At 42.1% G+C, this 15,012-nt stretch overlaps 1 protein-coding gene and 1 pseudogene across 2 annotated transcripts; both read right to left on the reverse strand.

Annotated features, from left to right (window-relative positions):
• Window positions 1-994: 994 nt before the first annotated feature.
• On the reverse strand, window positions 995-2,288 carry MELLADRAFT_123917 (uncharacterized protein; the record flags this gene model as incomplete). The annotated part of the gene is made up of 5 exons (XM_007408475.1): window positions 995-1,506; window positions 1,613-1,718; window positions 1,809-1,843; window positions 1,927-2,011; window positions 2,076-2,288. 5 exons carry the CDS (start codon window positions 2,204-2,206, stop codon window positions 1,405-1,407), a joined length of 459 nt encoding a protein of 152 aa, XP_007408537.1.
• A 1,147-nt stretch (window positions 2,289-3,435) lies between these two features.
• Window positions 3,436-4,872, reverse strand: MELLADRAFT_105152 (annotated as a pseudogene; the record flags this gene model as incomplete). Its single annotated transcript has 4 exons — window positions 3,436-3,649; window positions 3,729-3,958; window positions 4,515-4,642; window positions 4,734-4,872. Coding segments are annotated over 4 exons (711 nt in total).
• Window positions 4,873-15,012: the final 10,140 nt, after the last annotated feature.

Consider the following 15,012-nt stretch of genomic DNA (forward strand, 5'->3'; position numbering starts at 1 on the left):
GAAACATTTATTTTGATATACCCATGTAAAAAGTTTGAGATTGGGCAATTGAGTGTCTTCATTTGAGCTGGTTTAGCTGTATGTATTCAGACCCAAAAGAAGCCACCACAGTGTCCAACTTAACTAATTCCCTCACCAAAGGCCCAAGGCTAGGGACTAAGTGAAGCTTACCACAGTACACAGGATCTTGAGTTCCCATTTTTTTGACATTTGATCTATGCTCACAAAAGATATAGTGAGTAGTGTCTAAAAGCGTGTAATGTTGGGCCGGCCAAAAAGCTGATTTATCAAAAACTCCATTGTGTGAAAAGAACTTTCTCTACTGTAAAAATTGTTACAAACAATATGTTCAATACAATTTTGGATTGCTATTGATGTGAGGATTCCAAATCTGCCCTCAGCATCAAAATTGGATCAATTTTGTGGGTTTTATAAACGTTTTTCTCAAAATACCCAATTTCACGCTTTTAGGCACTACCCACTATATTCTTATGAATTCTCAGCAGTGCATGTGAACATGTATGTACAACCTTGCACAGGTTGACAGGTGCCATTTACATGAATCATCACTGGTTGATCACACTTTCCTGTTGGATGAGGCTTGAGAAGCAGTTTGGTTATAGATTTAAATGTATTTCACATGGGTATAGTGAGTTGTTATCTGTGGGTATAGAACAGAATGGTTTGTATGGAAATAGATGATTTGATCTTTATGGGTATAGAAAAGTACTCTACCCATAGTTTTCTCCATACACACCACTTTTCTATACCCCTGGGAAAAGATGTCATTTGGTGTAGTGTAAGGGTGTGTTCACAGGATTTTCTGACCATAAATCACATTTTGTAAAAAAAATTAATGCAAGAATGAAACATGCACCACCAAATAGACACTTTAAATTTTGCAGAATGTGATTTCTCAACAGAAATCACTTAAGTGAACGCATCTTAGGAAACTTGAAGTTCATAATTGGCAATCCAAACAAAGAAAAAAATCATAGTAAAGTTGACTTGTGAAATCTCCTCACAAAACACAAGGCAGCTGCAAGGATGGAAAAGACTTGATGTATCCTGATTGTGAAAGCAAGATTCTAAAGTGTCACATCATGTAATTGCTATTAACAACAAAAACAACCTATAAGAACATTGAAAACATGGATGATAGAAAGAGAAAAGATCACATAGAGAAAAGGTATTCATGCCCAGTTTATGGAACCATCAGATCATGGCACTGCTTATAACAATGAATACCACTGATAACAACACTGAAAAGAACAGGAGGAAGGAAAAGGGAAATAGCCAACAGATACATCGAATTGTAGTGAATCATAGAACACTTGTGTTAAGCACACAACTAGACAAAAAATAGTGTACTCAGGCTTTGGGATCAGATCAAATGAAGCAATCTCATCCCTGGTTTTGAGCAATTTTGATTCGCCATGAACAAGAAACGGCACGGCCACCAGGATCTGAGAAGGCTGGGTCTGAAAAGATCAGTACGTCTCCACTCTATTGTGTTTGCAAAGTACAAAGATTGGAAATCAAAATCAGAATTCTTTGCTTTGTTGAAGATTTTGCTAGTCTTGAAAAGAGGTAAACCAAGCTTTGATCTTACCTTTTTGTTATCAATACATTTGCTTATTAAATAACCCATTCCACCTCTGTCTCCTCCTAATTCCTTGAGCTTTGGATTTTCTCCACTAATCAAATATTCCTGACCTCTGTATTTTCATAGCACAGAAAGAATTCGTAAGTTTTGGTAAGTACAAATATCTAGACCTTTGTGGATTTAGTTGTGTGATTGAACTTACACTTGACAACCCTCCTTGGGTACGTTGAGAGTAACCTATGTATGTATGGTGGACATAAAAATTTCATTGAATTTACAGCTACTTTGAGGATTTGAGTTTTTTTGATCAAATGACTTACCGAACAAGTACCAAAACTTTTGACAGAGTCGCCTGCTTGTACAGAGGTATAAACACCCGAAGTCTCAAAGAATTGTTTGAGTGCGCTTTTGTATAACAAGAGAAGTTCAGTTGTTGACTTTGTGGTACGATGGTCAAATGGAAACTCACGCATGACAGTCTGATCCTGTGATCTCAGAAGCCTCAGAGCAAGCTGGATCTCCCCATCCTTTATAAGCAGCAGCTTGGTTAACGAGAATAAGTCCGATCGCTACAACGAAGGTAGATTTGATTGAGAGCATGGTTAGAGTGGTTTAGTTTTGATGAATCGAGCTTTATTGGATCTTTTAGTTAGATTGTCGATTCGAGGAAACTGGCTCGTATGCAAAGGAATCTTTGCAACTCGCACAGTGGGGACTTTTTAAGCATCCCAAATATTGCATCGCCACTACATCGCCACTACATCGCCACGCAGAGGCCTGAGGGCTATTTTTTCTTTGCACAATTTTTTACAGCGTCATCAGGACGATGGGACCTCGACACAGCTCGACACACGCTGAAGCTTGCTGATCAAGGCCATCACGTGCAGTGACTTTTGTCCGAGAACGCACAGAGGATCTACCAAAGTGCCACGCTGTTGCACGAAAGCGAAGCCAGTAGCTAGGTGGAAACTCGGGGTAAAGCTATGTTCTGCTCGTTTTGAGAGTGGACGACTCTCGTCAACATATGTACAAGCTTTTTATGATCGAAAGAGCCCGCGTGCGTCGACTCTCGACAGGTGTCGGCAGTAAACTTATCAGTCGGCAGCATCTGTAACCCTTTTTGGGCGATTCCCTCGCTGGATCGGTCGGACCGTGTGAGCTTAAGTCAGAGTAACCAAACTTGACTTCGCTCATCCAAATTTTCAAAACGAGTTCACCTAAACAGGAAGTCGCAATCTTTGATTTCCCTCGAAGATATCTTGAGGTAACCCCGAGAAGCAAAAGATATTTGTGGGCGACCGGAATCGAACCGATATTTCCACGGAGTTGTTTGACCACAACGAGGTTTCCTAACCATTAGAAGACGCCCACCCATGCTGATGTTGCCCTATTTGTGGTTCTGAATTGCCCGGGCTATCGGCGCTACGGATATCTCGATCATCGCAAAATTCAAAGCGAACTTCGCATATCCCAACGCTTCCACTTCTTCGGAATACATCACTGCATTATGTTTTATCTCAAAACGACCTCATTTGAAAGATAAATAAAGTTGATATTGTATTGAACCACTTTGAGACCATTGAGGAATAGTGGCTGCAAAACATTTTCCATTTCGATGGTATGGAAAAGAAAAAATAACGAGATCCCTAAGATTTGATGAAAAGAAAAAAAGTATGCTAAATTAAAATGTTGATGTGAGCTTGCCAGAAAAGAAACAAAAGCTAGAAATTGTCGTAATCATCGTTGAAATTTTGACAAAGAGATTGTAGGAAGATATGAAAGATAGTTGTTCAGTTTTTCAATATGACTCGATTTTAATGAAAGGTTCATTAAACCAGTAAGGAACTCATGCAATAGATTCCAATTGCGATAACAAGACCTTTGATCAAATCAGTCAAATGGGCATGTTGACCCTGTGCCAAATTCTTTTTAGCTCTTAGAGATGCAGCAAACTCTTGAGGAGATTGAAAAGCAGTAGAATTGTTGGTTTCGGCCATAGCAGATGCGGGTGCGGGTGCGGAATCCGAAGTGGCATTTGTATTTCTAAACCAAAGAGAACAGAACTTTCAACATGGATCTGATCATCAAAAAAAGGTACGAGAAAATTAAACAGAAGACAAACTGGATGCTAAAAAAATTCGCAGCTACTAGATCACCTAATCCAGTTGTAGCCACATATGACATCAAGTCCCAATACCCTGGTCCAGCATTAATTGATAAGTCTGCAGGAGCCTTAAATCCCAATGGTTGAGCAAACAAGAGCCACGCATAACGATGTTCTCCTGTCTTGGGAAGTGGATCGGGCCCCATGTAAGGAGTTACCAAGGTTCCTGATTCTTCATTGACGTCCACCTCAAAGGAATTGTTTTGATAAGGATCATCAAAGGTCACACCATTTTGTAATGTCGTCGAAGACTCCATTACAAACATATATTCTTATACTTAATTACATGACCTTTTTAATATCTCTTGACTCGTAGAACACTAACTCCTCAGGGAATCTAGACTGATTAGATTTTATCTCTTTGGAGTTAGGTGAGCAAATAAACCATTTCTATTTATCTTATACTATTTCTTTCTTTCTATATCTTGTACCCGCTCAGGGAATCTAGACTGATTAGATTTTATCTCTTTGGAGTTAGACAATATAAGCTTGCATAGTTTGGTTCTAGAAAAATCAGTCGAGATCACTACGTGATTCTCAGTTCCCTCACATCCCGTTAACAGTTTGAACAAAGTAAGATTAAAGTAGTGAGGACTTCAGAGGTCCTTTACACATTTGCAAGGAAATGACGAAAACTTCCTCTACGAGGGGTTTGGTTGTAGTGCACATTCAGTAGAAAAGCAACTGTTATTTAGATAGGTAGTAGAAAGAGAATATTGAAATCACAATGCAAAGTGAGAATACTAACTGTGCATCAGGTTTTCCAAGCGTATTGGTGTCTGACATGAGGAGTGTAAAGACATTGGGGGCTGTAAAGTTTTTCACAGTAGTGGTCACAGGACTGACGCTGATAGTAGGCATGGTGGAAACATCTAAAAAGCGAAAGGAATTCTGTTTAGACAAAGTTGAGAAAATTGAGAATGTTTTCTAAAAAAAAGGTCAAGTTCGAAAATACATATGTACCTAACTTATTGTAAAGGTGACCAGGGTATATGTCAACATTAGGATAGCCTATGTTGAGTATAGCTTGAGGTGCGAGTGGAATTCCCAAACCATCTGGATATGCGGCTGGGAGCTGGGAACTGTAGAGTGTCATATTCATTTTGAACTTCAATGATTTGAGATTTTGTGAAAAGTATGTATGATAGGAGTGAAACGAATGGATGATGAGTAACTGTATGGTGATTGAAATTCATCATGACGGTGTTATTATTTGATTGCTGTGGAGTGCAAAAGGATCAAAATTATCAGCAAGAAGGATATCGGGAAATTGAGTTTTGTGGAGTGGATCTCAGGGCGCGAACGCGGCCGCGGCAGAGGGCTTGGTTGAGCAACTTGTCACTCTTTTCACTCCTGGGTCCTCAAGGCGTGATCAAACTTGTCAAGAACTGAAATCCACCTCTGAATTTGCGCAATTCAAAGGAAAGAACAACGGACAGTGACGGTGAATTGCATGACTTGATTGTATCTTATATAGTTTGGTTTATTTTATAACCTATTGCCTTGGCGCTGCTTGGCACTCGTGTCGACTTCGGAACTCAACAATTGGCAATCATCAAAGAAAAACTCTCGAGTCGCAAGTAGTAAGATAGTTGGACTATTTCCGAGCAGGGGGTTGTGAGTAAGATGGTGATAAGATATTTCAATCTCAAATGATCAAGAAAATTAGATGAATCTTGAAGATTGGATCAAAAGTTCCAACGATCATCTATGATGGAAACAATTTCAATTCAATCGAAGGATGAAAGACAAAATCAAGAAAGGTTCATAAGAAAACAACAACAAGAAGAAACAGTGCTAAGCTGAGATAACAATATTGGTAGTGTTCCAAAGCTTGCAAAGGTACACTGAATTCCATTCTAGAGGTGAAGTACGAGTGACAGGTCAACAGGAGAGATTACACGCCTGTGGAAGAGTTGACACCTCTTCCACCAGTGAATTTGGAAGATTGAGGAGAGGAAAATTTTCTCCTCTCAAACCTCAACCAAATTCCTCTCCTGTGTTGATTCCTGTCAATCCTAGATAGTAGTAGTGCAACTCTCTCTCTCTCTTTTTCTCAGATTTGAATTTTCAAAGTCTCTATCATCACACCTAACAACAAAATAATCTCATAAATACGACACCAAGATTGGATGTGGAGGAAACTTAAACCTAAAAACACATCGTTACAGTATCAATCACAGAAGATGATAGAACAAGCAAATCTAGAAGTAGAAAAGAAGAAGATGCACGCGCTTAAACTGAAAGGACAGGCGGAAGAAAGAGAACGACGAGCAAGCTCGAGAGATCCATTGGTGAACAGCTCCATCATAGGCTCGCCGCTCAAGAATCAATTAGAAAGGCCGAATGAAGGAAGTCAGGGTTCGGTGCCTAAAGACAAGGTGGAAGGAAGTTTAGGTGAAGGGAAAGAGGGATTGGAAAGGGAGGTGCATGGAATCAGTTCATCGGAAGAGGAGTCAGAGGAGGAGGAAATAAGCATGGAGAAGAAGGCGGAGGGGGTAAGCAAGAAAGGAAAGAAGGCAAAAGGAAAAAAGGGAAAAAGAAAGAAGAGTCCTTTGAATGAAGATGGTAGCATTAGAGGAAGGAAAGAACTTTATGTTGGGTTGATCGAATATGATCAGGGTGAGTTCCAGATTTCAGACTTACAATTTCCTCTCTAGCTATCTGTATTCCCCCCCCAAGATGGCAGTAGCAGCCTTGATAGGCTCCTGCAGGACGATGGTTTCCTCGCCCCCCCCCCTCTCACATAGTTGTAGCGATACGCTCCTAGGGTTAGATCTAAACTAACCTGTAGTTAGTTGTAGCCTAGCAGCTCCTGACGGACCCTCCCCCCAATTCTTGAATTCGAAAGATGTGGTTGCAGCTTCCAGAGCTCCCCAAAAAGGGTAGGAGAGGGAAATCCTGAAATCAGTTTGACTAGAAAGGGGGATAGGAGAGTTAACACAGCTCCGAATAATTCGTTGTAGCAAGGGTAGGAAAGCCCAGAAAGATAGAAGAATTACTCCAAATACCTTTTAATCCTTTCCTTAAAAGATGAGAGCAGTGGAGTTTCACTTCAGTGACTGATAGACTTGCATGCTCGTGGTTTCAGTAGGCTCGCTGGGCAACACTGGATCAATGAATACTGATCAGTTACCGGGGCCTTCATCGCAACCCACAGGCCTAGTAAGCCAGTCGAATTCGGACAGGAAAGTCAAGGATGGACGCCCGTTAGTGGACAGGTTGGTAGAAGCCATTGACAACTTGGATATGCAGGCGGTGCTAATCTTAAGGAGGGAAATGGTTGAGGAGGAGAAGTTAAGAAAGAGACAGGAGGAAGTGGAGGAGAAGGAAGGTAGAGAGAGAGATAAAAAGTTTAAGAAATTTAAAAAGAAGGAAGAGGCGAGAAAGAAGAAGGAAGGAGAGTCAAAGAAACCAAAGGGGAAGAAGAGAAAGAAAAGAACCCGCTCACCTTCGACAGCTAGCTCAAGCTCGTCCTCTTCCAGCTCAGGGAGCTCGGGTGACTCATCCTCTTTGTCCTCAGGATCGGACTCGAGTTCAGAATCAGATTCGTCGAGTTCTTCATCATCATCGTCAGGGTCTTCAGATTCCTCTAGGTCCTCCTCAGCATCAGAGGGAGGTATGGAGTTGATATCCAAAAAGAATGTCGAGTTTGAGCAGTTCAAGAAGATCCCAGGACTAGACCTCCCTGATCTCCCGGAGCATTGGGACAAATGCTTCAAAAAGCTCAAAAGATACGTTCCCTTGTCGGTCTTTAAACGATCTTATATCGAGGCACACAATTCCTCAGTAGACGATGGTTCGAAGAAAAGGAAGCGACCCACTTTATCGACCTCAGAACGAGACCTAGAACGTCAGATGACGTTTGGAGAGTTTATCTTAGCTTGCGACTTGGAGGCCAGGTACGCTGGAGAACTGTACGGTCATGAGGCGTATGCGAAGTACATCCGTAAGCATAAGGAAGTGGTGAATGACTTGCTGGTCCGCCACAAGTGTTGGATGATCGGTTTGCGATATCATTTAGCAATTCGGTCACTCATCTTCAGGAAACGATCAAAGTGCGTTTATCGGAAAAAGAAGAATGGGAAAAAAGGAAGGAAGGTAGAAAAGGTTCTCTTACCTGAGGGTGTCCAAGAAGAGGCGGTAAGGAGAGCTAGGTGGGATGCAGAAACCGCTGGTGACTTGATGTACGAAGAAAACCCATACGCCCCAGGTCAGCCGAAGTATGGTTTTGATTTATATACGGGTCAGCAAGTGTCGTCCTCCAACTACAAACCGCAGTTAGAGCCTCAACACGGAGACAAAGGGGCAGGTAGTAGTGTTGCGTTTGGTAAATTGTTTAAGAAGAAGAGAGGGGGTAATAGGGGTCATGGTGGAGGAAATGGAGGGTATCAGTTCCAGAATAGGTTCCAGTCCTTTCAGGGGTTTCAGGGTAACCAAACTCACGTACCTCATTATGCTCAGTTCGCCCATCAATATCCGCAAAACAATGCGTACGCGAGCAATAGTGGTCAAGACTGGGTAGCTCATGGCCAGCAACACGCTATTAAACACCCGAATAACCAAAAAGGGAAACAGAAAGCCCACAATGCGAACAATTGGTAAGCACGAGTTCACAGAATGGGAGAAATGTACTTAGTACTGACTGAGACATTCAATTTCTACCTTGAATCGGTTTAAAATCGCTCGTGGGGGACGTGGTTTTTCTTCTTTGTATCTTGTTCTCGGATGCGGTGCATTTCTCTTGTTTTTACACTTGTTGTCATGTATGTTCCGGTTTAAGATTCTAGTCTCAGTTCTGGTCTTGAGAAATGAAGCAGACATAGTGAAACTATATAGAGGAGCGTTCTGAAATGATTTGTTTTGTCTTCTTCCATGGCTTTGATGGATATGAAATGTGACATGTTTGCCGCCGCGTTAGATGGTAGCCCCATAGGTCCTCGTTCCTGGGTCCTAGAACAACTCAACCTAAGTGAACCACAGAGGAAAGAAGATAAGGCAACGGGGGAGAGAGATGAGCCCCACCGTGAAGACCGGGTAAGAGGACATCATGACACCAGTGGTGTGAAGGAAGTCCATGAAGACGTAGTAGGAGAGCAGGAGAGCTCGGACGAGTCGGATGACTCAGAATACGAGATGTCGAAGAAGTCAGTCCTGCCGCTGAGGGAGAGAAAACTGTTCAAGGTAAAGGAGGCGAGTCAGTGGCCAACGAGGGTCAAGTGCAACATGGTTATCGAGAAGTGGAGGACGTTGATGGAAAAAGCTGGGCTAGGGGAAGACGTACAGTATATCTTAGATGGTTTCACGGAAGGCTTTTGTTTGGGCATTCCGCCTCACTCGTTAGGTGACAAAAAATGGTACACCCCGGAAAATCATTCCTCGGCACTGGACGCAAAAGATCAAATTGAGAGAACGTTAGCAAAAGAACATGCGGAAGGAAGGATTGTGGGACCTTTCACTCACGATCAACTATATGCCAGATTTGGATTCTTTCGCTCAAATCCGATGGGGAGCGCAGTGAATGGAGACGGCTCCATTCGTTTGATCAATGATCTCTCGTATCCAAAAGGAGATGCAAACTTACCTTCTGTGAACTCATTTGTAGATAAAATGAACTATGAGACCACTTGGGATGATTTTAAGACAGTCTCGAAATTCTTTAGATTAAATCCAGGGGAATGGGAGATGGCAGTGTTTGACTGGGCGAAGGCGTACAGACAGTTGCCGGTACACCATAGTCAGAGAAAGTTCTTAATAATTATGGATTTCAAACGATGGTTGTGGATAGACTTAGCGGTTGGCTTCGGAGGTGTAGCAAGTTGCGGGGTCTTCGGGGCGCCGGCCGAAACCTGGAAAACGATAATGATGGTCGAGTTAGGCTTCCCAGCAATCTTTTGATGGGTTGATGATAATCTTCTGTTCAGAAGGCCAGGAAAGATGGAGTCGCTAGAGCATGTCACCAATCTGAGTAATTCGATGGGCGTGCGAACTAATCCAGTAAAGAATCACGAGTTTAGTACTGAACAAAAATTTCTTGGCTTTATTTGGAATGGCAAGCACCACACAGTTGGACTCCCGGCTGAGAAACTGGAAGAAAGAACGAATCAGGTTTTGCAATTCCTAGACGAAGAAAAGACTTGGACGTTCTCACAAGTTGAAAAATTTGTAGGGAGGATGTGCCACACGGTGCACATAGTACCACACATGGCGGCATACCTGAACTTCATGCATAGGTGGAAAAAGTCGTGGAGGAACGAACAAGCCAAGAGAAAGGTGCCAGAGGATGTGCTCAAGGACCTCCGAGAATGGAAGACGTGCTTACAAACCTTTGAGGCTTGTAGGATAGTCCCAAACCCAGTCCCCGAGGAGGTAGGCTGGGTAGGAGATGCAGCCTCAACATTTGGGTGAGCCTTGACATATTTAGAAAGGAGGTTTCTTGAGGTTGGGACTGACTGGCCACTAACGTGCTGTACGGGGTGGTGAAACAGGGTCGGAGTTCTGGTCGGCGACTCATGGGCGTGTTTCAAATTCATTGAAGAATGGGAGGTAAAAGGTCGGAAAGAGCAAAGAAGGAGGATTGCGTGGGCTGAAACGGTTGCTATTCGGCTCGGCCTGCTGGTGTTGACGAAGTTGATGAAAGTCGAAGGGCGCAGGTTCTCGGTTCGAACGGACAACACAACTACGGAACATGCAATCAGGAAGCGTAAGTCGAGGGATCAAGATGTGAATGAGGAATGGAAGGTGATACAAAGGCTACTTACGGAACTAGGCTGTAATATTAAGCAGAAACGTGTCGAGTCTAAGAGTAACAAAGCCAACAGCTTATCAAGGGGTTTCCTCGAGAAAAACCTCCTCTGGTTCCGAGAAGTTCTCATCGATATTCCTTCTGATCTTCAACCTCTACTTTTTCAAATCACACCTAAACAACTTGAACTATAAAATGGGTCGAAAGAAATCAAAATCATCAGAAAATAAGAAGAAATCGGAGAAAGAATTAGAGGATCTGAAAAGAATAACGAAACCTTTTGGATCCTTCAAAAAAGATGCCTTTGGAGTGGATCGGACGAACTCGGACAAAATCCAAAAACATTTTCTAAGGGGTTCGTGGATGGATGGTACCCTCAAGCATTACAATTCGGGGGTGGTGAAACTTTTGAGGTTTGCAGAGTTGAAGAAGGTGGATAAGTCCAAGCTGTTACCGATCTCGTCTGAAATATTGTTAGAATTCATCGTCTGGGCGTCAAAGAAAAATGAGGAATTGGCTGAGGAGGATGAGTCGGTGAAGTCGTCAACGTTGAGAGCGTACATCGCGGGCTTGAAAGCATGGCATCGGTTCCATAGGAAGGATTATCCAGCTAAACAAGAAGAGATAGTGGCGCTACTTCTGAAAGCCTCAGAGACAGTAGAGCACGAAATGAAGGAAGCAGAAAGGTTGAGACCTCAGGTTCTAGTATCGGACCTAGCTGTTCTTTTCAAACACGTGAATCTAACGTACGAAAAGGATTTAGTGGTGTATGCGATTGCGCTCACGGCATTCTGGGGAACGGCGAGGTTGGGGGAATTAGTGTCAGACGATAGAGAGAAGAAGCTACCAATTTGGGGAGACGTTCTTTGGGGTCAGGATTTGTCATATGCGAAGATAGCGATTCACGGAGCGAAAACGGCAAAGCCGGGGGAAATCCAATTCATATATCTCCGACGTCAGAAGTCTCGTTTAGATCCGGTGAGGGTATTAAAAATGTTGTTCGATTTTCGACCGAGGAAATCGACAGACCCAGTATTTGGATTCGCAAGCAAAGTAGATGGAAGGATAATTTCATTCACCAAACGTTATGTGATCAGCAGATTGAGAGAACTTTGGAATCAGTATAGATCGAAGAAAGAGAAGTTATTGTTTGGGCACTCCACCGGCAACATTTTTGCATAGCATGGCAGCATGTGGCAACACAAAGCATTTGGACATCTGATGTTGAATCACATTATTTCTCTGTGATCCAATTATCATGTGACTTCTGGTTGCTTCCTTTTCAAGTGATCTAACATCACATTCAGGTTTGGGTTACACGGGGTCATGTGATTCAACTGAATTGTGATTTGATATCACAGAAAAAACTTGTGATGTAAACCCATGTGATGCAAGATAGCTGAAATTAAGATGCATGACACACATGTGTGTGATTTAACCCTTTACATCACATGTACAAAAAGCCATGTAACCCACTCATGGCTTCTTGTACATGTGATGCAATCTAAGATTTCTATATGTGATGCAATCTAACACTTCAACATGTGATGTAATCTAAATTTCCAAAAGGTGATTCAATCTGAGATTTGGACATGTGATGTGATCCCAGTTTTGTAGTTGTGATTAGAAGCTGGAGGAGACCTTTGGTTCATGTACAGTTGCTGAGGATTCAAAAACTTTTGAGTTGAGCTCACTCAGTAGACAATGCCTTTCCATTCAGAAAGCTTCAGTTGCTCAGAAAAAGACTCAGTTGCTGAAGTTTGTCAAACTTCTGAGTTGAGCTCACTCAGTAGAAGTTTCCTCAAGATGATCAGTACCATCAGTGACCTTGAGCAGCACAGCAACTGAGCAGAGTTGAGCCTCATGAAGATTTGCTGTTGGCCTATTAATTGATAGGGAATTTCTATTCAGAAAGCTTCAGTTGCTCAGAGCAACAAAGGCCTTCACACTTTCTCAGCCTGCAGATGAAGAACAATGGGAAAAAGAAATACTGGATATAGAGGATTCAGGAAACACAATCAATGAAAATTTCAAAAGCAAAGAACCAAGGGATTGAAAGGGAGATAATTGGGTCAGCAGTGTCTTTAAATACAGTATGAGTTAGATGATATTGTGAAAAAACAGCTCAATTGCTCAATTAATCAGCGTAAATCAGAATTGCTCAATCAGCATTGAGCGGGTATAGGCTCATTATCTATTTATCACAATCAGTTAAGCTTAGATAGTATAGTCTGTGTGAGCCTCAGCCCAGTAATATATATTGAAATCAAAGTGGCTCAGCAATCAATTTGATCTTTTTCCAGCCTTAAAAGGGCCAGTCTTCAAAGTCATAGTGTGATGAACATATCTAGCACCCACATCAGCTGTTAATTCTATACTTTTACAATTTTCAATAGCCATATATCAGAAAACCGGGACCTCCAATGGAAATTATAAATCATAAAAGTGAGTATTCAGTATCTGAAATGATCATAAGAACCAAATATTGATTCTTTCAACTCTTCCATGGAAATTAGAAAAGCATATGAACCCTAATGTGGGTGAAGTTGCTGTGTCAAAGGATAGTTATTCACTAGCAGGTATGAATTCAATTGTCAAACCTTATTTCATCTTCCCAGCTGATCCCTCTATACCCAGCAAAAACCTGTAGAATATCTCAAGGGAGAAGGGGTAGAGATAATGAGACCTCTGATATTCTGGCCTTTATGGAATCTATATCAAGGGAAGACATCAAATTGACCTGTGACACTTGTGGGGATCACCAGAAGCAAACTGTGAATAAACCTCAATCACCAATGCCTTTAAGAAAGTTAGCTTGGACCGCCTATACTTTCTTATTACTAACTAGCTGGATAGTGAAGAAGATTAATTACACTTGTGATGTGTTGGATATTCCTCATGACAAATTTTCGCAACACATTTTCGTTTTTTCCTTTTCTCTCTCTTTGATTATGTGGGTGGCAGATAGCATGGAACTTACCCTATATATTCTTGTACTTTATGACATCACTAAATACTTGATCAAAGTCATCAATTGAAAACTTTTCACCACACTTAGATTGAATCACATTTGGAAATTTGAGTTCAATCACATGTTCAAATCTCAGATTGAATCACCTTTTGGAAATTTAGATTACATCACATGTTGAAGTGTTAGATTGCATCACATATAGAAATCTTAGATTGCATCACATGTACAAGAAGCCATGAGTGGGTTACATGGCTTTTTGTACATGTGATGTAAAGGGTTAAATCACACACATGTGTGTCATGCATCTTAATTTCAGCTATCTTGCATCACTTGTGTTCATATCACAAGTTTTTTCTGTGATATCAAATCACAATTCAGTTGAATCACATGACCCCGTGTAACCCAAACCTGAATGTGATGTTAGATCACTTGAAAAGGAAGCAACCAGAAGTCACATGATAATTGGATCACAGAGAAATAATGTGATTCAACATCAGATGTCCAAATGCTTTGTGTTGCCACATGCTGCCATGCTATGCAAAAATGTTGCCGGTGCTCTTTCAGGATAGGGGGCGCATCCCTTAGGTGGAACCTAGGAGCAACAAGAGAAGAAGTGAAGTTGAGCGGGAGGTGGGCCTCTGATGCGTATAAGATTTATTTGAGGAAGTTCAGCAAGAAAGAAATGAAAGAGACTGCTGAGTGGCTTCGAGCGTACAAGTTGGAAGATTAGATATTAAATTGTGTTTGATTTAAAGTTTGGAATGTTTGATGTAGATCTTTTCTGGAATCAATTCATACATAGGTACTTCGTGGGACTGAGACATGGCGTCTCAGTTATAGTTTAGCCTTGGTGAGATTCGGGCGGAGAGAGATTCTGTAGCCGATGAGGCTCTTATCACGGTGAGAACAACAGGTTCTCACACGCCTGAGGGTAATGTGATTAGTTGTAGAAGTTGATCTGAGATCCGGAGGGGTCAGTTGAGAAGAGTGTTCGCTAAGAAGCAGAGTCTCATCGATGACATAAGTAGATGAGGTCCCCTGCTGGTAGCCGAGGCTACCTCGGACGGAGTAAATCGAGGGTTCATGAGCCATGAGGGTTGGGGGGTTCGGTTAGTCTGAGCCAGACTTCTCAAGGCTCACGACTCAGAACCTCGTGAGTTTGGGGGGTTGAGAAGTCTACTCTCTTCTAACCTGTTCTCGCTTAGCAGGAAGAGTTCTAGGACAGGTTGGAACAACCCATCCTAGGCTTCTCTTCCTACGAAGCTACCCCCACACCACGCCAAAGGGTTTACTGGTCTCAAGGAAAGAGACAGTATGCTCAGGCGGTAGGACATGTAATTAGAGAGTTTAACTTTATCCAAGCAGGCAGAGGAAAGTATAACTAAGGGTATTTTCATAGACCACGGTCCTCAGCCTGGGATCTACATCTAGATCTTCACGATTAAGAATGGATTGGTAGTGTTCCAAAGCTTGCAAAGGTACACTGAATTCCATTCTAGAGGTGAAGTACGAGTGACAGGTCAACA

The sequence above is a fragment of the Melampsora larici-populina genome (genome assembly GCF_000204055.1).
Source record: "Melampsora larici-populina 98AG31 unplaced genomic scaffold MELLAscaffold_12, whole genome shotgun sequence".
NCBI classification, from domain to species: domain Eukaryota; kingdom Fungi; phylum Basidiomycota; class Pucciniomycetes; order Pucciniales; family Melampsoraceae; genus Melampsora; species Melampsora laricis-populina.